This window comes from Sceloporus occidentalis, unplaced genomic scaffold (assembly GCF_023333645.1).
Source record: "Sceloporus occidentalis isolate IW3139 unplaced genomic scaffold, rSceOcc1.0.p SCAF_3, whole genome shotgun sequence".
Lineage (NCBI taxonomy): Eukaryota > Metazoa > Chordata > Lepidosauria > Squamata > Phrynosomatidae > Sceloporus > Sceloporus occidentalis.
This window is the reverse complement of record NW_028316983.1, coordinates 205,395,139-205,418,018: the sequence shown is the minus strand read 5'-3', so window position 1 is coordinate 205,418,018 and position 22,880 is coordinate 205,395,139. Positions and strand designations below refer to the sequence as shown.

Here is a 22,880-nt window from a genome sequence, read left to right as displayed (position 1 = left end):
ACTTTGTTGTTCTTGTGTCAGCAGACTTAATGCTGCTTTCCCTCAAAAACCATTTGCCACTCAGATATTTCTCTTGAATGTACATATTTACCTCTTTTTTTCTGATAAAGTGAATGTGTGTTAATAGCTGTGTGAAACTATGTACAGTAAGCACTAGTGTAGCATATACACAGCTTTGTAGATTGAACTAGCAATAATATATCTGGCAATTGTAATTTAATATTGTTTGTACTTATCTTTGTCTTCAGTATGCTGAATTTTGGGGGGAAGAGCTTATTTTTATGCTTCGGCTTGTGTACATTTGGCTCTCCATGTTTGTGGGTTTGAATTTTCACAAATTATTTGTGGCAGCCTCCATTGCTGCCCTATGTGGTTTTTAATAGGGACCGAAAGCCTCACGAGACTGAGACAGGGAGAATGTGTGGCAAAGCTTGTAAGACCCTATTAAAAATGGCTTAGAGCAGAAGTGACAAGCCCCACCAGTCGCCCGGCCCTCCACTGCCTTGAAGGTATCTATGGAGGGGGGGGGGGAGCTGAATCTATAAATCATACTTTTTGTGTGTTAAATGTGGTTGGTGGGGAGCAGGCTAGCGTTATTCATAGTCTTCCTGTTTTCGCAGGGGTCCTGTGGCCCTAACCCCAGTGAATGTGGAGGGCTGACTGTATATAATTTATATCTATTTATAGCTTTATTGCAGAAAATGGGTTTTGCATGTTTGGTTATCTCAGTTTAAACATTTGCATGTACGGTAAGTAATGGCACTTAGAATTAAAAGCACAGCAAGAGATTCATTCAGTCATCTATTCTTATGCATGTATATGTTATACATGATTTACAGAATTATGGTACAAATGATATTTATATTAAATGCTTTGAAAACCCATACTGATTTGTCAAAATTAAAGAAAAGCAGAAAACCGATATGTATATAAGAAATGTGTGAGAACATTGTTTGAGTGTTTATTGTTACTTGCCTTCAGGTTGACCCCAACATATGGCAACCCTGTTACAGGGTTTTCTTGGCAAGATTTATTCCAAGGAGGTTTGCCACTGCCTTTGTGTAAGAGAGTGTGCCTTGTTCAAGGTCACCCAATGCTTTTCCAGGGCCAAATGAGGAGTCAGACTCTGGTATCCTGGAGTCTTAGTTCAACACTTAAGCCACTACATCATGCTAGCTCCCTTCTTTCAGTATAGCATATGGTTAATAACAGCTATGCCTTGATCGAGCCATTCCTATAGAATCATAGAATTGGCAAAGACTGCAAGGGCCATCCAGTCCAACCCCCTGCCATGCAGGAACTCTCAGTCAAAGCATCCCCAACAGATGGCCATCCAGCCTCTGTTTAAAGACCTCCAAGGAGGGAGACTCCATTACACTGCGAGGGAGTGTGTTCCACTGTCGAACAGCCCTTACTGTCAGGACGTTCATCCTAATGTTGAACTGGAATCTCTTTTCCTGCAGTTTGTTCCGTGTCCTGTTCTCTGGAGCAGCAGAAAACAAGCTTGCTCCCTCCTCAATATGACATCCCTTCACGTATTTAAACAGGGCTATCATATCACTTTAGCCTGGAATTCATTTAAAACTGAATCCCTGCCCCCAAACTGCCTGAGCTCTGAAAAATATTACTTGCTCTGATGTAAGCACATTCTTTTGAAAACAAAAGAAAACTAATACATCGTTGGAGACTGTGTGGTCTTCTGGATAGCAACTCTTATCTTCTCTTAGCATTGGCTATGATGGCTAAGGTTGATGGAAGTTGCAGTCCAGTGACTTACAAGGCCATAGGTTTTTTGCGCCTGTTTTAATACTACTATTTCCAATCAAAGTGACTTTAGAAAAATGGATGCTTAGTAATCTGTGTGACAAGGGCTAATTCCAGACAAGGCTTTAATTGTAATTCCTCACAAAATTTGCCCAGATAACACTAATTTCCATTTGTAATGCTCTTTGGTGGGTCTATCTCTTTTTCTGCCTTTTTTCTTTCCCCTCGAAAATCTATTAGGCAGAAAAAGACGGAATAGCACTGGGAGCCTTCCATTTGGAAGGAGTCTGAATATAAACAATAACGTGCAGAATATTTCTCTGCAATTCCAAACTTAGGACTTTATCACACGGGGACAACTGGAAGCATAAACAGTGATTATCCCGTGAAAATTGTGCATTTGCAATTAAGATTTCCACACATTTTCGCAGGTAAAGCACTATTATTCTGGGAATATCCCATGAAAATCGAGCAATACTGATAAACGTTTTCACATGACATTGCAATGAAAAGTGATTTAAGTGACACTATCCTGCAAATAACCAGGCAATGAACAGCAACAAATCATTCACAGGATTATTTTATCTTCACAACTTTATAAAATAGGTTAGATTAGGGTGAGAAAGGGTCTGGGCATTACATCTCAGTGGGAATTACAATCTGCATTTCCCAAGTCTCAGTCCAGCACTCTGCTAGTACACCACACCATATCATATTATATATATGTATATGTATAAACACACACACACAAGATAATAATACACAAAATGTAGGAGGAGGAAATTTCATCAAAAGTTATATACACTATTTATTTGTTTCATGATTTGGAACATTATTATTATTATGCAAGAAGAGAAGAAATAAGATGTATTTTGCCAGTCCATAATTTTAATCTCACTTGTCTTTCCATTTTACACCCTGAAATCCATCCCCTGAAGCCTGTACTCTGGACAAAGACAGCTCTGTTCAATGTGGTCTCTAAGGGAAAAATGGTGACTGACAGATTATACACAAAAATATTTAACTGGAGGGTATAGTGTTGTAATTACACTTTATAAACCTGAGCCAAACACATGCTGCATAGACTATTTTGAACATATACTTTATGCACATTTTTAAAATATATTATACATTTTTCTTTATCTGCCATGCTGTCTGGCAAGGGTCTATTTTATTCAATGTACTGCAGCAGCTTGATCTAGGTTGCTATATAGTTAATAAAAAGCTTAATGTTTATGAGTTACATAGATTAGGCTCAAAAGCTGTAATGCACTGAACACTAAACAACTATTTCTTTAAATGTTTATCTAACGTTGTTAAGTTTAACATGGTTTATTAAAAATCTAAGCTGAGGTTTCATTGTAGTAAACTCCAGCTGCTTTTAGGAGGCTTTGGAACACCATTTTGGCTGGATATATGCAATGTGATATAAGAAATGCACCACAGATTTACACTGAGTTATTATTATTTATAATTAGTAATTGGCAAGCCTTACTAAGAGTTATACACAGATTGAAGAGAAGACAGTTCCTCTCCACAGGTTTGTTGTTTTTTGTGTGTCTTCAAGGTATTTCCAATTTATGGCAAACACTAAAGCAACCCTATCATGGGGGTTTCTCAGCCTGAGGCTGAGAGTGTGTGACTTAGAATCACAGAGTTAGAAGAGACCACAAGGGCCATCCAGTCCAACCCCCTGCCATGCAGGAACTCTCAATCAAAGCATACACAACAGATGGCCAATCAGCCTCTGTTTAAAGACCCCCAAAGAAGGAGACTCCACCACTTTCCAAGGCATCAGGAGAGGCCATGTTCCCATAAGTCTCCAGCATAACATCCTTGTAAAGCGTCTACTGGCCTGGATCCAAGAGGTGAAATGTATGGCTACCTCCTGAAAGGTACCTCTGTTATCTGGTCCACTGAGTTTCCTTGGATGTGTAGGAAATCGAACCCTGGTCTCCAGAGTCATAGTCCAACACTCAAACCACTATGCATCACTGTCCAGAGGGTTACAACCTGTCAAAAACACAACACAAAAGGGGGGGGGGGGAGGATAGGGATAGTACCAGAAAAGAGGCAAATTTGGGCACATGTGAAGTTGAAGGCTTTCACAGATGAAATCCATAGTTTTTTGTGGTGTTTGGGGGCTATGGCGAAACGTCAGGAATAAACTCTTCCAGAACATGGCCACATAGCCCCAAAACACCACAAATAATGTTAAAAAATTGGGCACAGTTTTTCACTTTAACCCAATAGCTTTAATATGGAACAGTTTATCTGGAAACAGTGAATGGGGAATGATTCCAGGTAAAGGACTGCATACAGCAGGGAAGCCAATATAAAAACTGAAAGGAGCCAAAGAACTAGGAAGAGATAACCAGGATGACCACACTGAGGAACTAAAACAGTTTGATATCATTTAATGCCTTGACAGAATCCTGGGATCTGTAGTGTTCATCACATGGGGGACAACTGGAAGTACAAATGGCGATTAAGCTGTGATAATCCCACAGTTAGTTGCTCTAATGGTTTTCACATGAGGGAGTTGATCACGCTGGGGCTGATTTCGGCATTAAAGAGAGATTAAAGCACATTTAAAGCATCCCGCAAATGAAGCAGAAATGGCAAATAACTGCATGAATGATTATCACACGCAATCGTGCAAATAAGCTGATATCAAAAATGCATTGTTGGTGAAATCCCAAAAGTAAAAAGATTAACACTTCTTTGTGACCACTTTAATGGTGGGTTTTGTGCGACGTTGTGTGAAACTGTTATGCGTAATTCCGATATGTTTCTGGGATATTCACAGGATAAACACCCAATCTCCTTCATGTGATAAACTCCGACATCATGTTCAAAGCACTCTTATCCCACGAATACCCTGCTATTATTGCGCTAATGGTTTTCACACGACATCGAGGCGAAACGTGATTAAAGTGTCGTGAATAACCAGGCAAGAATCAGCAGCAAATCATTCACGGGATTTTCCAGTGAGTGGCTTTTTGCTGTTTATAGTCCGGTTATTCCCTGGATATTTGTGGGATAATGGCTCTTGTGTCAATCCCATTTTAGTGTTAACTGTGTGATTTTCACAAGTTAATCACTGTTTAAAACTCCACATCCCCCTCCTCCAGTGTGATAAACTCCAGTTTGTATCACATTAGTTGGCATTCTCTTATTAGTGAAAAATGAAAGTCTAACATTAGAGTAATGTACAGTAGATGGCGATGTTATGCTTGATGTGTTTGTTGGAACACAAAAGCAACACTTGGGTTTATAATTCCTGTGAGTAAAAGCATCCTGTTCAGCCAGTACTAAAAGCACCTTTTGGGAAGACTTGCTGCAAAACGGAGTGATTTTGCTCACAGTTCGAGACCACTTTAACTGCCCTGGCTCAGTGCTAGAAACTGTGGCACCAGAGCTCCCTCTCTCTCTCTCTGACAGAGAAGAAGGCTAAATATTTCACAGAACTACACTTCCCAGAATTCCCAACACTGAGCCAGGGCAGTTAAAGCCGCCTCAGACTGGATTACACTATTTCTGCTGTGCTGACTCTGCTTATATAAGGACTAATGAGAGAGAGAGAGAGAGAGAGAGAGAGAGTGTGTGTGTGACATTAAGTAGTGTGGACTACGAGACCCATAATGCTCCGCGAGGTATTTCCGGAGAAACCCGGAAGTGCAGTCGCGCTCAACCTGTTCCCTTCTACCGCGGGAGCGCGCGCGACTCTATCACCGCGAGACTCCAGGGGATTCAAAAAAAAAAGAAGGGCTCGATTAAACCGTTCGAGGACTCCCACGTGATCGTTTTCAAACGGGTAAGGCCACGCCTCCTCCGCCGCCGCCGCCGCCGCCGCCTTCCTCTCGCCGTTCAAACCTCGAAGGCGGTTTAACGGATAAACAGGCCCCGCCCAGAATGAATGCAAGCGAGCCGGCGAAGGGCGCGCGAGGGTCACGTGGCTACTTTATTCCTGAGGTTCCCGTCGGCCCTCCGCGCGCCTTTTGGCTAATTTCTTCTTCTTCTTTCCTATTATTGTCTGCCGCCTTTGCGGCCTTTTAAGGAAAGCGCCGGGGAGCGCGAGGGCGTATTTAATCGAGGTAGGAAGGAGGGAGGTAGGCCTCCGAAACCCTTGGAGCCGTCTTCTGGAGCCATTTTGGGGGACGTACTAAGACAGATAACCCCAGGGAAGCCATCCTTGGGAAGACTGCCCCTTAGGGAAGCCTTGGGAATAGTCGCCCAGTGATTCTCCACGGGCAAGAACGTTCTCTCTATGGGCGATGATTGTGTTTCCTTAAGGGCAAGCATTCCCCAGTGGTTCTCCATGGGCCAGTATGGCTCCCCTGTGGGCAAGTGCTGCCATTTCTTTTAGTACGTCCTCCCTTTAGAAGCCGATTTCCCGGAATAGGGCGGCGGTCTTCGCCCGCTCCTTCCTTGAGGGGTGGATTCAGGGGAGCCGTATCCGACCGGCCCGGAGTGAGGGGGAAATGGGAGGGGAAAGCAAGGGCTGGGTAAGGGATGCCTTTTCACTCACTCCCCGGTGGCTTTCAGTCTTCAATGGCAGAATCCCCAGCCGTTTTGTGGGAGGCTTTAGGAGGCGCAGTCCGAAAACATTTCAAAGACCCTTTGTTGAAAACTAAGACTTCTTTGGGAGGTTCATGCGCTCCTGGGGAGAGCAGAGAAGGAGCATTGCTGCCACCGTTCAGGAGGGAGCAAGCTTGTTCTCTGCTGCTCCAGAGAACAGGACCCAGAGCAATGGATGCAAGCTCCAGGAAAAGAGATTCCACCTCAACATTAGGAAGAACTTCCTGACAGTAAGGGCTGCTCCACAGTGGAACACACTCCTTCCTCGGAGAGTAGTGGCGTCTCCTTCCTTGGAGGTCTTTAAGCAGAGGCTGGATGGTCATCTGTCACAGGGGATGCTTGGATTGAGAGTTCCTGCATGGCAGAATGGGGTTGGACTGGGTGGCCCTTGGGGTCTCTTCCAACTCTACGATTCTATGATTCTCCTCTTGGAAGCCAGCCTGACTGATAAAACAGACCCCTTGGTAGCAATGGCCAATAGTTAAATACAAAACTGCTTCAGCAGTCCTCTTTTTTCTCTTTTTCTTCAGATACAACCACATTTCTTCAGCATCCTCAATTCTTTCTTCATAAGTATCACTAGACTGCAGCAGCCATGTCTGATGGAAGGAAGCGCCTTTCTGGAGCAGCAAAAAGGAAGAGGGAGTTCAGGGCCGCTTACTCACCCAACCCGAAGCAAGCTCTCCTGAATTTTGAAAGAGTAGATACTCCAGGTGAATCTTCCTCAGAGGGTGGTGGGTGTGCAGGTGCTGGCTGTCAGGAAGTGACTTTTCTCCTAGATGGTCAGGCTACAAATGAGCCAAAAACCGCTGCGTCCACATCTCAAACAGATGTTAAAGTTCACATATCTGAAGAAGATTTCAAAACAGACCTGACTGTAGTGAATCAGCTGGTTGCTGAGTTCAATCCATCCATCTTAGATGATCCCGGACTGTGGATGGATGTGAACAGTGACATGAGAGACTTCCTTGTACTGAATGGTCCACGGCAAGTAAAAGTATTCAGTTTCCCAAAAGATTCTGTAAAGAGAAGCTTCCATCGCATGTATTACTGGCGTGATCTACCGAATGGGGACAAGTTAGAGAGACCATGGCTTATGTATTCAAAGACCCAGAACGCTGCTTACTGTTTTTGCTGCAAATTGTTTCAGCCCAATACTCTGTTTGCATTGTGTTCTAATGGAACAAAGGACTGGAGAAACCTGGCTAGAAATTTAGCAAGCCATGAGAAGACTCCTTATCACCAGAGAGCATTTTGTAGCTGGAAGGAGCTTGAGGTACGGCTAAAATTAAAGGTAAACATAGATGATAAAGATCAAGAGAAGATTGCATCTGAGACCCATCACTGGCAAAACGTTATGAAGAGGCTCGTTGGCATTGTGCAAGTGCTTGCTTCTCAGAATCTGTCATTACATGGAACTTCAGATCAGCTCTTTGTCCCAGATAATGGTAACTTCCTTAAAATTGTGGAGTTGATGGGAGAGTTTGATTCTGTACTTAAAGAGCATTTAAGAAGAGTAACTACCAAAGAAATTCACAGTCACTATCTGGGGAAAACAACTCAAGATGAGATCATCCAGTTACTGGCAACAGAAGTCAAACAAAAGATTTTGTCACTTCTAAGGTCTGCAAAATATTACTCTATCATTCTGGACTGCACAGTTGGCAACAATCATATTGAACAAGTGGTTTTAATGGTGCGTTTTGTAACTGCAATAGAAGCAAGTGCTAATGTTCCTGCAGTAGTGAATGTCAGAGAACATTTCTTGGAGTTTATTGATGTAGATGATACTAAAGGATCTAGTATGGCAAATGTGCTCCTTAAAAGGCTGGAAGAAATGGGAATTGCAATAGTGGATATGCGTGGACAGAGTTATGATAATGAGGCCAACGTGAAAGGGAAGAACAGTGGGGTACAGACTTTGCTACAGGAGTTAAATCCCCGTGTCTTTTTTGTCCCATGCAGTTCCCATTCATTAAAATTAATAGTCTCTGATGCTGCATCTAATTTTAGTGAAGCTGTTGAATTTTTTAATATAGTCCAAAGTATCTATGTTTTTTTCTCTGCATCAGCTCATCGATGGGAAGTTCTTAAGCAGTATCTGGGAACTTTCACTCTTACTCCGAAATCTGTGAGTGCTTCAAGGTGGGAAAGTTGCGTTGAGGCAGTAGAGGTTATTAGACAGCAGAGTGGGGAAATATATGATGCTATAAATGCAGTTATAGAGGATAGTGCTTTGACAAGAGCTGCTCATAGCAAAACACAGATTGAGGGGGAGAGAGTAGCACGTAATATATGCAACTTCAAATTTCTGTGTGGGCTAGTTTTGTGGCATGACATACTGTTAGAAATAAATATTGTAAGTGAGAAACTGCAAGAGGCTGATCTAGATATTACTGGAGTAGTGAAACAACTTGACAAAACAAAGTCATACCTCCAGTGTTACTGGTCAGATGAGGGATTTGAAAATGTTTTGAAAAGTGCGCAGAAATTAGCAGAAGAGTTTGATATTGATGCTGATTTTCCACCTGAACAAGAAGTTAGATCTCGCCATATCACAAATTTTCATTATGAAGCAAGGGATCTGATAACAGACCCCAAACAACACTTCAGAGTTAAGTTTTTTAACCAGGTCTTAGCCTGTGCTATCCAGTCAGTTGAAGAATGTTTCTTGCAACTCAGGGAACACAGTATTATATTTGGGATGCTTTATGATATAAAGAATCTCAATGAAATTGCAGCTGAAGATATCCGGCAGCAGTGTGGGACTCTAGAAAAAGTGCTAACCCATGGCAAATTACGTGACATTGATGGAAACGATTTACATGATGAATTGAAAACACTCTCAAAATATGTTCCTGTGGGCTCAACTCCAAAGGGCGTTTTGGAATATATCTGTGCAAAAAAAATGGTCACCTTATTTCCAAACACTTTTATTGCTCTACGCATACTTCTGACACTTCCTTTAACAGTTGCCAATGCAGGTCCAGGGTCCTCCAAGCTGAAGTTGATAAAAACACACTTGCACTCCACAATGGTGCAGGATAGAATAGAGGGACTTGCAACTGTAGCTATTGAACAAGAACTAGCTCAAACCATTGACCTTAAAGAAGCAGTTCATATCTTTGCATCTAAGAAGGCACAGAGATCACCACTTTGCTGATTCCACTCCTGTTCCAGGAGAAAGGTGGGATATTAAATAAATTAATAAATTCTTCATATGGGGGAAAAATAAAGAAGCAGTTCATATGCTTGCAACAGAGGACCGGCATTTTGATATTTTGAATGTGAACAAATAATTTCTTCTCTATGCTGACTAGAGATGTTTACTCTTTGAAAGCTTTCAAATTAGTTGATGGCTTCGAAGACCCAGACTGACTCATGGCACTTTTCTCTTGGTGAGTGCAGAGCACAGTCATGAAACATGTGGACTCTTTGGGAAGCCTGCAACAGCCATAACCTTTCTTGTATTGTACTCTCCTTTTCCTAAAGCGTTTCGAGCTCACTTCCCTCATTCGGGACCAGTCCTGCCTGCATCTGTCCTCTGAAACCAAAGGCAGCTCAGATAATTTTGTTTCTGGTAAGTCTTCAATTTCTTGATCTGGTTGCTTTCGAGATATTTTTTTTTTCAATACAGGGTGAGCATCCCAAATCTGAAATGATCCAAAATCCAACATTTCTTTTCATGGGTGTTTAGGATAATGACACCTTTGCTGTCTGATGCTACATTGTACAAAATTGTTTTAAAATATTGTATAAAATTACAGTTTATGAAACAAAATAATTTCTTGTTTAGATTTGGGTCACATCTCCAGGATATCTCATTATGTATATGCAAATATGGTATGGTGCTGTGATGGCGAATCTTTTCAGGTTTGCGTGCCAGGAGGCAGGGCTTCCCCCAATCTTTTCCCGCCCCCCAGCTGTCTCTCAGATACAGCTGGGGTCAACAAAGGCCTGTGATGGGGCGGATCCATGGGCACGGCCCGAGTCCTCCTCTTCCCAGACCTTTCTTCGCCCCAAAGGGGAAAAGGCAGGGAGGAAGAGGAACGGGCATGCGTGTGCCTCTTCCGCCTTCTCCCTCACCCCGTGCCTGAGGAAATGGCGTCAAGTGCCACTTCCAGCACGTGTGGAATAGGTTCGCCATCACTGGTATATTGGTTTGAGTGTTGCACTATGACTGGAGACCAGGGTTCGAATCCCCCACCCAGCCATGGAAACCCACTGGGTGACCTTGGGCAAATTACAATCTCTCACCCTCAGAGGAGAGCATTGGAAAAACCCCTGTAAAGAAATTTGCCAGGAAAACCCCATGATTGGTTTGCTTTAGGGTCACCATAAATTGGAAATGACTTCAAGGCACACAAAAACAACAATATGCAATATGCTGAAAGCAACACACATCCATCCGACACACTTCTGGTCATTTTGGATTAGGGATACTAAAGCATTTTAGATGAGGGATACTCAACCTGTACTTTGTATTGCCCTTTGTAGAAAACCTTTTAAAATATATTTATGGAGAGGGACATTTGCTAATTTGCTTCTAGTAGGATAGGGCCCACACTCATGTAGCTATATATGTATATGTGGGGTTTGAATATTATACTCTGTCAATGGATCCAAGAGAGTGGATTATAATCCATAATGCCTTATTCTAGCTAGTAAAGAGACCTTTTCCTTCTCTTTCTTTTTATGCCAAAACAAATCAAGATTTCAGTCGCTTAGAAAATGCTTCTGTCACAGAATTGTGGAATAAGGTGCCTGTAACCTCAGCCTAGGAACTGGGTTTCAATATGAAAACATTGCACACACATCTTTCCATGTGCAACTACTGCTCCTTCCACCAGGCTTTCTTGACTAAAGCAGCTTGGGTTAACAGAAGAAGGAGACTTTCTACTCTCAGAATTGTAAATTGGAAGTGCTTTCTTACTCTTACTTAAAATAATCTGGAGATAATTCAGTTGACTTGTCTTCTTCAGGCCTCTACATTCATTTCTATAGTAAAGAAGTAAATTTAAAGAAGTTACTTCTTAAGAAGTAAAATGTTAGGTTCAGGCTTTTATAAGATCACTAAATCCTGCTTCCAACAGCTTTAGCTTGTTATGAATTGAATGTTTGTGCTCAGAAGTCTTAAGATTGTGATTTTATAAAATGTTAAGAGCAACTTGTTTCAAACAGACATGTATATTAATACATTGATGTGATTAGCATTTGTTCAAAAACAGGTTCCTGTCCTCAAAAGCTATTGCTGCAATATTGGTTTGCTAAATATATAGAAAACAAAAGGTAAACAATTCTTAATGTATATTATTTTATTTTAAAAACAAACTATACTACTGTAGTAGCACTTCTTTTGAAAATGTGTTTCTTAGTGTAAAATTTCCAGTTCTCTTTCTGCTTTGTATACATTTTGTCGGCATTATCTAGGCTTTCATTAGATGGTTTATTGAAGAAACAATGTGGAAAATGTACTTCCCATATTGATTATTCTGAGTTATTTCCAGTCTGCCAAGTTGTCTTAGTGATGATGAATTAGACAGCTAAAGATCATTACTGTAGCTGATGTCTTCATAAATCAGTAACACCAGCTGGATGTCCCACTACTAATGATAAATTGCCTCTTTGTCTGTCAGTGGGGAGATTGGTTAGAGAGTTATCATATAGCTCTGACCTGTGCCCTCTTCACTGTGTATTTAAGTCTGGGGATTCCATTTTATTGAGACTTTGGTTTGATGGTGCTAAGGGACCTGATTCTCAGATTGAATTGACCCTCTAGAGAATAGGGATGTGAGGAAAATTCATTGCTGTTTGCAAAACACATGGGATCTTTGTGGTTTTGTTTGTTTTTGATGCCTCCAATACTCAAGTATTTGCCTTCTCTCAAGCTGGGAGCTGTTCACACCAGGGCAGATTCTTCATTTGCTCAAAGTAATGGGGCAGGCACTTCATGTGGGAAATGTGATGTACAGGATGTTTTATTGCTTATGTACTTTGCATAAGCAGTGCCTCAGGCATTCAGACAGGGTATTAGGTTAAGCAGTTAAAACCAGGGGTGCTATTCATTCTTCATACAGTCCACCCTCGGTGTTCCCGGACTTGCCATCTGCAGATTCAAGCATCCGTATATAGTGAGGCAGAGGAGGAAGAGGAACAGGAAGGAGGAAGAAGCAGAGGAGGAAGAGGCGGGAGAAAGAAGCGGGGGGAAGAGGAAGCGCCGACCAGCCACCCACTGCCAGTGAGAGCCAGGAGGGAGGGAGGAATGGAAGGATGGGCGGACAAGTCCCATTGTCCCAATGAGGGTGGTTGTTCAACTTCAATGGGTGGTGGTTTCATGATTTTATGAAAATTTCCCCCCTTTCTTATCTTTTGTCTAACTGGAAGATTTTTTGTTCTTTTGGAGATTCCATTGGGAGGATGGTGAAGGAGGGCTGGAGAAAGATAGACTTTCCGTTTTGGGTTCCAGCAACATGTCTGCAGTAAACAAGGCAATAAAGCTTGACCTGAGAAAGAATGGGATTCTGTTCTCCCCTAGGTGATCCTACTGTAGCTATGTATACCTAAGTACAATGGGCAAAGAAAACAGTTGCCTGCAGAATCATTCACTGAGCCTGTATGAAGAAAGAAAAGGGGAATCAGATTAGGCTGCCTCACCAAACTAGACTGATATGCCGAAAAAGCACAGACCTCCAGGTTTTGCTACCAAAATGGAAATCATAAGACAAGAGGGGGGTGCTGAAAGAAGGAAAAAATTATTCCATGAACCATTTTGGAAGAAGTTTTCAAGTGGACTCTAGAAGATTACTTAGATTAGTTAGTTCATTTCTCATCTGCATAATATTACTGAAACATGAACTCCTCTTCTTTTTGGTAGGGTAGGAACATATCCTTGTACTTTCCATGTTTTTTCTACCTCTGGTATCAAAGTTTCTATTAAAGAAGTAAAGTCTTTGCTAACTCAAGTATACCTGTATAGAAATTTTGATGTCCCATTCAGTATACATACAGTATACTACACACCTTCATAGTCTGAATTTGATGACATAATCCAATCTGAATGGGGCATAGTCCTGCATGCTCTGCTGACATTTTGGTGTTATATGAGTGTGATATGATCATGATGGATCCCTGATGTTGCTGGACTGTATATCACTGTATTCTGTTCCTTTTGGCTGTACTGGCTAAGACTAATGGGAATTGCAGTATAACACCATCTTTGTGCCTTCCTACATTATCAAATGAAGAGGATTTCTCATTAAAAGAGAGAGAGAGAGCGCTTCATAGAAACCAGTGGCTTGACATAACATATTACTTAAGTGACATGGTCACTTGAGAAAATGTTCTCTGGGAATTTTCTATGTCCCATTCTGCTAGAATTTGTCAGGAGTGGACAAGGTTTGCTGTGAGCCAGTTGAAATAGCTCAATCTCCACAAAGCAGCGAGAAGAATGAGAATGGGAAGATTAAGAAGAGATTTACAGTGGACCCTTGCCACTTGCGGGTCCCCATATTATTCAGTGAGTGGTGCATGCGATCTGCAGCTATCTAGCCCTTTGATGTGGCTGGCCCAGTGTACACTGCTAGTAAAGATTATATTTTGTTTGCTCAGATAACTGCAGTTCCAGAATAATGGAAGTTGTAAGCTCTAAGTGTAGTCAAAAACATACACGATCAAAGGTCTCAAAACCTTTCAGGTGTCAAATGTCTCTACGTGCATATGCACGTCATTGGGCTTCATCGGAACAACCAGAGTTATAGATGATCTCCATCTATTTTCTATTTCTGATTGTGACCTAAAATGGCTTTGAAATAGCCCAAACAGTATATACATTGCTATATAAAACTGTTTGGAATCACTTTCAAGAAAAATATGTTTTTATGTTCTGAAAGAATTGTGTAAAATTATTTTCTGAAAGATAAAATTATGCATAAGAAATATTGTCAGTTATCTCATAAATTTTATCCTCTGTTTGTGTAGAACAATCACGATTCCTTCATGACTCTGCAATAGAGGTAACGGTAAGTATTACTTTTAAAATCTTACCCTGAGCAGGAACCATGCACGTCAGTAAAATTAGTTATCAGTAGATGCATTACAATTATTTTTTTAAATGTCAAATTTGCATAAATTGCAAGTAGTTGTTGCTTCTCACAGTGTGTGTGAGTGAATTTTGTTTCCTGCCTTTGGCAACAGTAATATTTGCAGGCAACTACAAAAATAAGGAAAATATTGTAATATTGAAAATATGTGTTTTATTTATGGGCTTGTATGTATGTATGTATGTATATGTGTGTATTTATGCATCCGTGCATATATTAAAGAACAGTATTGCTGGCACAATGATGATTTCCTTTTGCCGTTTACCCATCTGAATAAATACTGATGTTACTTCCTAATTCTGAGATGCCAGCAAAGCTTTACATAAAACACAATTAATTCATTATCATTATTATTAATAGGATTTGTTAGAACTTTCAACTTCTATTAAATGTTTTTGCTATTTTAGTGAATACTTGGATCATGTGCCTTCCTGAATTTGGAAATATTCAGAAATGAGACCTTATAACAGTTCTGTTTGCAACCATGAGAGTGCTGCTTGGAGTCTGAGGTAATAAGAACTATAATCCATCATAAGATGTCAAAATGGATTGTTTGTCCAAGTGTCATATGAAGAAATTGAACTTGGTTTTGCTGTGATAGCTAAGAGATTAATTATAAATAAACAGTAAATTGCTTAAATTAAGAAAGAAAGCCATTGCATTTAAATTCTGAAGAGAGTGGACAGAAATGCTTGCAATTTTTGTATTTAATATTACTTGTTTTATATTTTTGAAATCTCATTGTTTCCTTAAACATAAATATGTAAATTTGTTTTGAAATGCCATTATTCTAATTCTGAAGGTTTGCTTTATGTACAAACATATTAATTTTGTTTATGCTTCTTGTTATGCTGTGTTTTTGTTTTGTTTTGTTTTTGTTTTTTGTTTTTGTTTTTTTGCAGGGTGACAAGAAAAGAGACAACAACTACTGTTTCCACTGCTCACTGTGGCTTTATGCTGTTTTCAAAGCTGGATTATTTTTCGGGATACTTCCAGGATTTCCTCCATATTTTCTAGGATGAAATTTTTTTCAACATCTTTTTCCTACGCCTTCTTGGGAATGTTGACCTGCTTTGCACGCGTTCTGTTTTATGACAGTCGTTGTCAATTTCTTTTTGTTCTTCAGTAAAAATCTGTAGGTGGTAAAGGAGACTTTCCATCTCACTAGTGATGTTTATATGCTCCATTCCACAAATGAAAAGTCTTATTTTTACACCTCTGTTATACTTAGGCCCACACAACTGTATGCCTGATCTTTAAAATGATTGAAAACCAGTTTTTCAGCACTGAGCCTGTTTCTCTTTTCCCTTTTCTCAGCAAATTGTGTGTTTATATATTCAGGGGTAACCATGTTGGCCATGCAGAAAAATACAACAAAATCCACAAAAAAGTGATACCTTTATTAGCCAACCAAAATGCAGAAAATACATCATGCAAGCCTTTGAAGCCACACTGGCTTCTTCATCACTCTTTTGTGTTTGTTTATGCAGAATATGACAAGATTCAAGGTATGCAAGAGATGTGCATCCTTTAACTACTGTTTGTTCATGTTTCCATATACTAGCATTTGACTGTTTTATCTTGGTGAAAGTAATCTGAATGGGATGGTTGGAAAAAATACATTCATGTTTTTGAATTCTGCTTTAATAAGTTCCTAAAAATAAAAATGTTTTAGTATGTAAGATACGTATTGCTACTACTACTATAAGAATAAAATAGCTAATGCTGAAGTGCAGGGCAAGACAGGTCAAAGCAGTATCAGCATGCTACATACTACAGTTCTGTGACCAGTCATTTCTTCCTTAATACAAACCCTCTTCGTGCATTACTTACGAAGAGGGAAGTGCCTTGTCCTATCCCCCTACATCAGCATTTTCCTCATAGGGAAAGCAACAAGTCTGAAGAGAAGTTCCTGTTTGTGCATGACCATGAGTGCAACAAAGTGAGAAAATCAGGATTCTTGCTCATGCAGAAAATCTCTCTCAATACAGGAGCTTCTATTCAGCCATGTTGTTTCCCATGTTAGAGTGGTGACAACAAAGGACTGTAGCTAGGTGCACCCTTCTGATTAAAGCTGTTATGCAAAATGCAAGGGTCCTGAAAGGACACCTGCAATCATTATTCAAAGTGGGAATTTTATTAGCTCAAATGACAGCAGACGAGAGGGCTTGGGCAACTAAAGCTGGGATCACACCTGTGCATAAAGGTTCTGAGAAACAACTTCAGAGAGCAAGTTCAGATGTAATTTTATTTGTAACCAAAGAAATCACCATTCACACAAGACATTCCCTCATGCACACTTCTAAGAACAAACAATAGTAGCAGATAGTGACTTAAAAAGTTGGCAGAGGGTAATACAGTGAGCCCGCGCCATACGCGGGTTCATTATAGGCAGCTTCCAGATTATGTGGAAGCCGCCAAGAGATCAGGAGAATGGCTGTGTGCATGAGCCCAATTATATCTAGTGGGGCTCGAGAATACACATTTTTTGCCTTATGCGGGGAGGTCCGGAATGCATTCCCTGCATAAGGCAAGGGTGGACTGTATTGTACCGATTCCAGATGTGTAGCTCCAGTTTGGGGGGGGTTCACTGTGAAATGGAAAGTGGCTTAGCAGCTGCCTTAGAATAGTGGTGTGGCCAGCTTTGGCTGAGGAGGTAAGTGGAATCTGGACAGAGTATCTGACCTCAAAATTGAGACCTAATTGGTAGTGTCTGAGCAGGCATATTTATAGGGCAGAACATATCTCAAGGCAGGCTTCAGGATGTGAAGGGATTTGCAGGTGGGAAGAATGAGCAAGGAAGTGGCTGGCTGGACAGTCAGTGAAGAATGGCTGAACACTCAGTGCAAATGTTTTTAGCCAAAGGAGTATCTCTCCCAGAGGGGAGTTTACTTGGATTTCTGTTTGCGTGTAAACACAAGGTCTATCATCCACCATCACTCCTATCAGTGCAGGGATTATGCAGATTCCCATCTTGGATCTGTCCTACCTACATGCTCTTGAGCTCCCCCATCCTGAGCCTACTAGATTTCCTTATATGACAAGGCATTTCCCTACACTCGGGTGCCCCCATAGCTATGTATTTTTAAACATCCTAATTTGATATTGTCATGGAGGAGGGGTGCAGAGGGCTAGAGCTTGGGACATCAAAGCCTATAATTGGTGGTATAGGGAAGAAGAATTCTTACTGCTGACAACTGTGTTCAGTAAGTGTTTATGATAAACTTCAAGAACTGCAGAATTGGTATTTGCATATTCAAGTGTATTATTTGAAAAGAAACGCAAGAAAGCTGGAGAGATTTTAATCTTCATTACTGAGCACCTGTGTTGCGGGTCCATAAGTAGCAATGAACTGTATCAGCTGTAGATGACACTGCTTCAGGTAAACATCCCTTTGATCCAGAGAGTCCTCACTGTTGAGTTCAAATGGGAAAACAGCATTTGGAGCCACACAAAATACAGAAGCGCCTATAAAATGAAAGCAAAAAAAGTTAATTTACATAATTTATTCAAAGCATTGAGATGTTTCTGCCTGTTTGAATATTTAATTGACATAAGTGGAAATGTCACATGGAAGTCCCAGTCCAGTGAACAAGGCAACCTTACTTGGGGGCCCTTTTGAGACCTAGAGCCCCTTCCCCCTGTGGGTGACTTGCTTCTTAGTCCCTCTGGCTGTTTGAGAGGCTATTAGGAATTCCTTAGCAGAAACTTATGAGACTCTTGTGGCCTGACTGAAAAATAATCTGGTCACCAGAAGATTCTTCAACAGTTAACTAATGGACATATCTTCCCCACCAGCCATACACTTGAGGTTGTTCCTCTGGGGAGGAGACATCTTTCCAGTAGAGCTTTAATTTATCTGTCTTCTCCAAAGGAAAGGGACACTGGTCCTAAGTGGAAGTGCTTGTGCCCATGCTGGTTCTGCTAATGCTGATAGTTGCTTCTCTCCATTAAGAGTATCACCTGTCTCTTCCTCAGACAAAACCTGAGAATAAACCTCCAGCACTGACCTTAAGACATGGCTCAGGACACTGTTCCAATTGTAGAAGGGGGGGGGGGGGCGGAATGACAAGTGGGCACTTCAAGATGGCAGGTTCTTCACTGACATCCAAAATAGCAGCTGTCTTCTTCATCCTGCTCTGTGGAAAGGTGGGGAAACTGGATCCAACATGGTGGCTGCTAGTTGGGGGGGGGCGGTATTTAGAACACTTCTGGAAGCAGGTTGACACTTGGAGAGGGGAATGCAATATAACAAGTGCAATATAGCCTCAGTCCTAGCTTCTCCCTTGACCAAAACTGAACTGGTGGGCACTGGCACTGCTCTGGGCACTGAGTCTCTGAAGCTCCAGCTTCCTTGTGCTCACAATCATGACCTCCACAATGTCTTCAGGCTTCAAGGTGGCCATGCAAAAACTGAAGGGGCTGCCTCCAACATCTTTTGAAATGATCTCAGTGGTGGAATGGCTTTTTCCTTTCCTAGACCTGACATACCATCAGAGTAGCCTTGGCCAGCCCAATCTCATAGTGTGTTTTTCAAGGCATGACTCATGAGAGGCTGCTTTTTAACAATGTCATCCTTTTCGCCTACCAGCGTCATTGTAGATCAACTTTGAATTAACCATAAAGCCTATAGGAAGTCATACTTGAAGAATTCTGGAAAAAATGACCCTTTCTGCTTTTTACTCTTGATCCAAATGCTATGCCTCAGATGTTTTGTTCTGCCACCAATGTCTACTTTAGTCTCTTCAAGAGTAATGTCACCACAGAAGGGAGCAAATAAAAATGTTATGAAAGTAGCTATCTTATGTTGATGTTATGTTTTTCATCTATCAGTAAAAGAAACCAGTAGTTGAGGATCTTATATGAACTTCTAGAGATCTAGTTAGAACTTGGTATATGAAAAGCTATTTGCTTAAAAATGAACATTTACCCTGTTTTAAAGTAAGAGATGATTCAAATAATAGCACAGCAATCAAAACATCTTCTTCCAGTACTTTGGTTCTTAAACTCAGTTTAGCATGTGCTTCTGACAGTGCAATCCTAAAATAGAAGCAGGCACATTTAATAATTAATTCAAATTAGATTTACAAACTTCAGTTGTCTAATTTCCTTAGTAACTGAATGTCTTGGTTTCTAAGGAATATTACTGCAATCTTCACACAGCAATGACACATCTGAGGGAAATGTACAGTGGAGACTCGTTATCCATACAGCATACAGCTGCACTAGCTGGCGCGTGCGTTTTGTGCCAATGCCACCATTAGAGACAATTGGACTTGAGGTCTTGCATTTTTGGTATTTGCAAGGGGGCTGGGATCCCCTGTGGATACCAAGGTCCAACTGTATATGCTAAAGAGAATACTGGACAATTATGCAAACAAATGATGTGTCTGATGGGAGTGGATTAATAGTGGCCAAAATCTCCCTCTTCCTGCATTTCTGATTCTTTTTCACCATACTACAAGAGGCATAGATCTGCCCTCAGTATGTTAGTTGAGCTGCAAGCATTCATCTGTAATGTTCCACTAAGCTAAGGCTTATATGAGCTGGTGATTGGTTGTACTATATTAGGATGTTCCTCCCATAAGACCCAGAAGATACCATTTCTCTCCTTGATTCATAGGCTTCGGCAGTTGTGTCCCTCATGCTCTTCAACATACACATAAAATTATTATTTGAAATTATCTGGGGAGTTGATCTGCAGTCACCAGCATTTTAGTGATACCTAGCAGTCAAATTTTCATCAGATCCCAAGGAGACATTGGAAATAACTATCGTCTGGCAGTTATGAGATACAAAATAGGTTACTTATGCCTGACTAATAATGCTGGTAATAATAATAATAATAATAATAATAATAATAATATTTTTTTAAAAAGAATACTTCTTATCCACCTCTCTCCGAGGCTCGGGCAAGGTACATAATGGACTGAGACACATATCATTTAAATGCTGTTAAAATATTGTTAAAAACATAAACCTAGGACACATTAAGATCAGGCCATTGTAAACTATGCATTTTAAATTAGGATATTTTCATTTATTCTGGATAATAATAATAATAATAATAATAATAATAATAATCCATCATAAATTAAAATATCCTAATTTAAAATTCATAGTTTACAATGGCCTAGCAAGCAAGTACCTAGTGGGAATCAATGCTTAAACTGACTCAGGCAAGAAAGCACTGCCTCTGAAAGAGCATGCAGTTTGTAAATGCTCCTTGATCTGGTGCTCCTGCTCAATATGCAGGAGGCATTTTGCAGGGAGTGACTTCTAACAGCTCTGACTGATTTATCAGCTCTGATTATTGCTGAAAAAGACAGACATTCCCACAGTCATTTATGCCATAGCTTATTTCAGAACAAACTGATGTAAACATGCTGACATGGGAAGCCTCTGGAAACTAGAAAAAGATCTGGAAACTTCAGATTTTCTAGCCTCTGAAATGCAGGTGTGCACCCACAAGATCTAAACCTTTTCATTGGTTGCACAGACTTTGTGGAATTCATCCGGCCATTAAATTATACTACTTTTGGCAATATGTAAATACCTGGATCTTTAAGAAAGGCATTCAATTAAATATTTTAATTGCTCAATAATCTTAGCCCTAATGGTTAATCTAGAAATATATCTAAATTTTAAAGATTGTTTTAAGAGTCTTCACTGCCTTGAGATAGCTTTTAAAATAAATGCCATAATTAGATTGGATAGGGGTTTGGGATAAGCTTATGCTTAAAACTGGCTATGAGAACCAAACTTTCTAACATTTGAAACCCAATGGGGAGTTTACAGATAATTTATTGATTTGGAAATATGTTTCAGGTATACAGAACCCTTCTTCAGATATTGCCTTCATACTTGGGATCCTGAGTCTGTTTTTAAGGTTAGAAGGAAACGTTGGCAGGAAGGTGGTTATTCATTTTGCCTACTTGCAGAGGAGAGAGTTGCTTTTCCCCTCCATTATTGAAATTTTCTTAAATAAGACTGTTCAAGCACAATGTCTACATAGAAGTGCCTGCCATGTGTTCAGTGTAGGACAGAATGCAGGCAGCATTTATTATTCCTGAGAGGGCTCAACAACAGTTGCCTTACTATTTCTTAGTGCTTGATCAGTTAGTACACTTCTGATTGTTAGTACCTGAAGAGGCTAAACAACACGGGAGCAGTGGTGGTCCAATTTTGTCAGATAATTTCAGGGAGGCTCAACCATCCCAGCTTAGCCTTAAGGCATTTGAGCCCACTCTGCCTCCTGTTTCAGACTCCACGATTAGACCAGTCCATGTGGTCTGTGTTGGCTATTCTCCCTACTCCTACTGCATGCAGCAGGGCTTCTTCCACTGATGTCTAAACATCTGTAGGGAAAGAAACTTTGAGAGTATATATAGTAGTATGTACAAAGGCATCTATACCTTCTGGTAGCCTGATCATGCAGGGTCCCTGAAAAGATCCCTGATAGCACATTGTTGCACTGTATGGATAGCACAAGATAGCTACTTGTAATTTATAATGCAACATTTCCAATACACAAGGGAAATGTTTATAGAGAAACAACCAAAGTGTTGAAACACCTCAAACACTAATACACTTAAATTGACTCAATCCAAGCCAGTCTTCAGATGCATCTGATTAATGGTCAGGAATATATATATATATATATATATATATATATATATGCCAAATAGAATGTGTTTGTCCTTTAAATTACCACAAGGCAAACTAATGTGAATAGCCCTACTACCCATCCACCAAAACAGAGTGATATTTAACATATATGAAATCTTACAAGATTTTCAACGCAGTCGCTGAGAGGTTTGATCCAATAATTGGATGTGTTCTAACTCTGCGACTTGCTAAGTAGTAGCCATGAATCATATTTTCTGCTTCTGGACTGAGTTCCACCTGTAAATTCCTTGAAAAAGCAAGGAACTGAAATGACAGAATAAAATTAGTTCAACCATATAGGAATTCTATAGAAAATATGCTAATATACTTTATTTTTAAATATATATTATATATATATATATATATATATATATATATATATATATATTTTACTTGTTCAGCATTCTTGTTCACTTTTTAATGTCACACTCTTCCTCTTTCTTGCTTTTACTTGCACCTTCACCATGCATCCTTCCCTTTCTTCTTGCTCTCTATTGCTGCATTGCTTGTCCCTTCCTTTTGCTCTCCCCATGCAGCCTCCTTTGCTTTGCATCCTATACCCAACACAACCTCCTACTCTCCCTCCATCCCATCTTTCTTACCTTGCACCTGTACCATGCTTCTTTCCCCTTGTATCTCCTGCCCACCTCCCATTCTCTTCTTCTCACCTGCCTTAGTTTACAGTCTTTACTTTATTGAAAGGCAGTAATAGACTTGTTCTTCACAAAGCAATTGGACAGAATAGTGACTGCGCATTTTGATCTATAT

At 40.4% G+C, this 22,880-nt stretch overlaps 2 protein-coding genes and 1 non-coding gene across 11 annotated transcripts in view; 2 read left to right on the top strand and 1 right to left on the bottom strand.

Moving 5' to 3' along the window:
* The first annotated feature begins 6,940 nt into the window (after positions 1 to 6,940).
* LOC149317390 (zinc finger MYM-type protein 1-like) lies at positions 6,941 to 16,080 on the top strand. The gene is made up of 6 exons (XM_089518373.1): positions 6,941 to 9,925; positions 11,574 to 11,634; positions 12,423 to 12,583; positions 14,323 to 14,363; positions 14,852 to 14,953; positions 15,347 to 16,080. Exon 1 carries the CDS (start codon positions 6,941 to 6,943, stop codon positions 9,506 to 9,508), a length of 2,568 nt encoding a protein of 855 aa, XP_089374499.1. The 3' UTR covers positions 9,509 to 9,925; positions 11,574 to 11,634; positions 12,423 to 12,583; positions 14,323 to 14,363; positions 14,852 to 14,953; positions 15,347 to 16,080.
* Positions 14,676 to 14,756, top strand: LOC149317391 (small nucleolar RNA SNORD87). Its single transcript, XR_016280782.1, has one exon. It is a non-coding gene; the product is annotated as a small nucleolar RNA SNORD87 (small nucleolar RNA).
* The window catches only part of LOC149317389 (minichromosome maintenance domain-containing protein 2-like), a 30,932-nt gene continuing 24,108 nt past the window's right edge, over positions 16,057 to 22,880 (bottom strand). For 8 of the 9 annotated variants that reach the window (XM_089517405.1, XM_089517407.1, XM_089517402.1 and 5 more), the window contains 3 exons: positions 22,234 to 22,376; positions 19,375 to 19,484; positions 16,057 to 17,912 (listed from right to left, as the gene is read on the bottom strand). In XM_089517405.1, coding sequence (XP_089373531.1) covers positions 17,746 to 17,912; positions 19,375 to 19,484; positions 22,234 to 22,376 — 420 coding nt within the window. In that variant the 3' untranslated portion in view covers positions 16,057 to 17,745. Of the gene's footprint in view, positions 17,913 to 19,374; positions 19,485 to 21,588; positions 21,803 to 22,233; positions 22,377 to 22,880 lie in introns of those variants that run through there. The other variant, XR_016280627.1, reaches the window with a different exon arrangement.

Excerpts from the sequence above, each read along its gene's own strand:
- LOC149317390 (XM_089518373.1), top strand. The coding sequence starts at position 6,941 with ATGTCTGATGGAAGGAAGCGCCTTTCTGGAGCAGCAAAAAGGAAGAGG.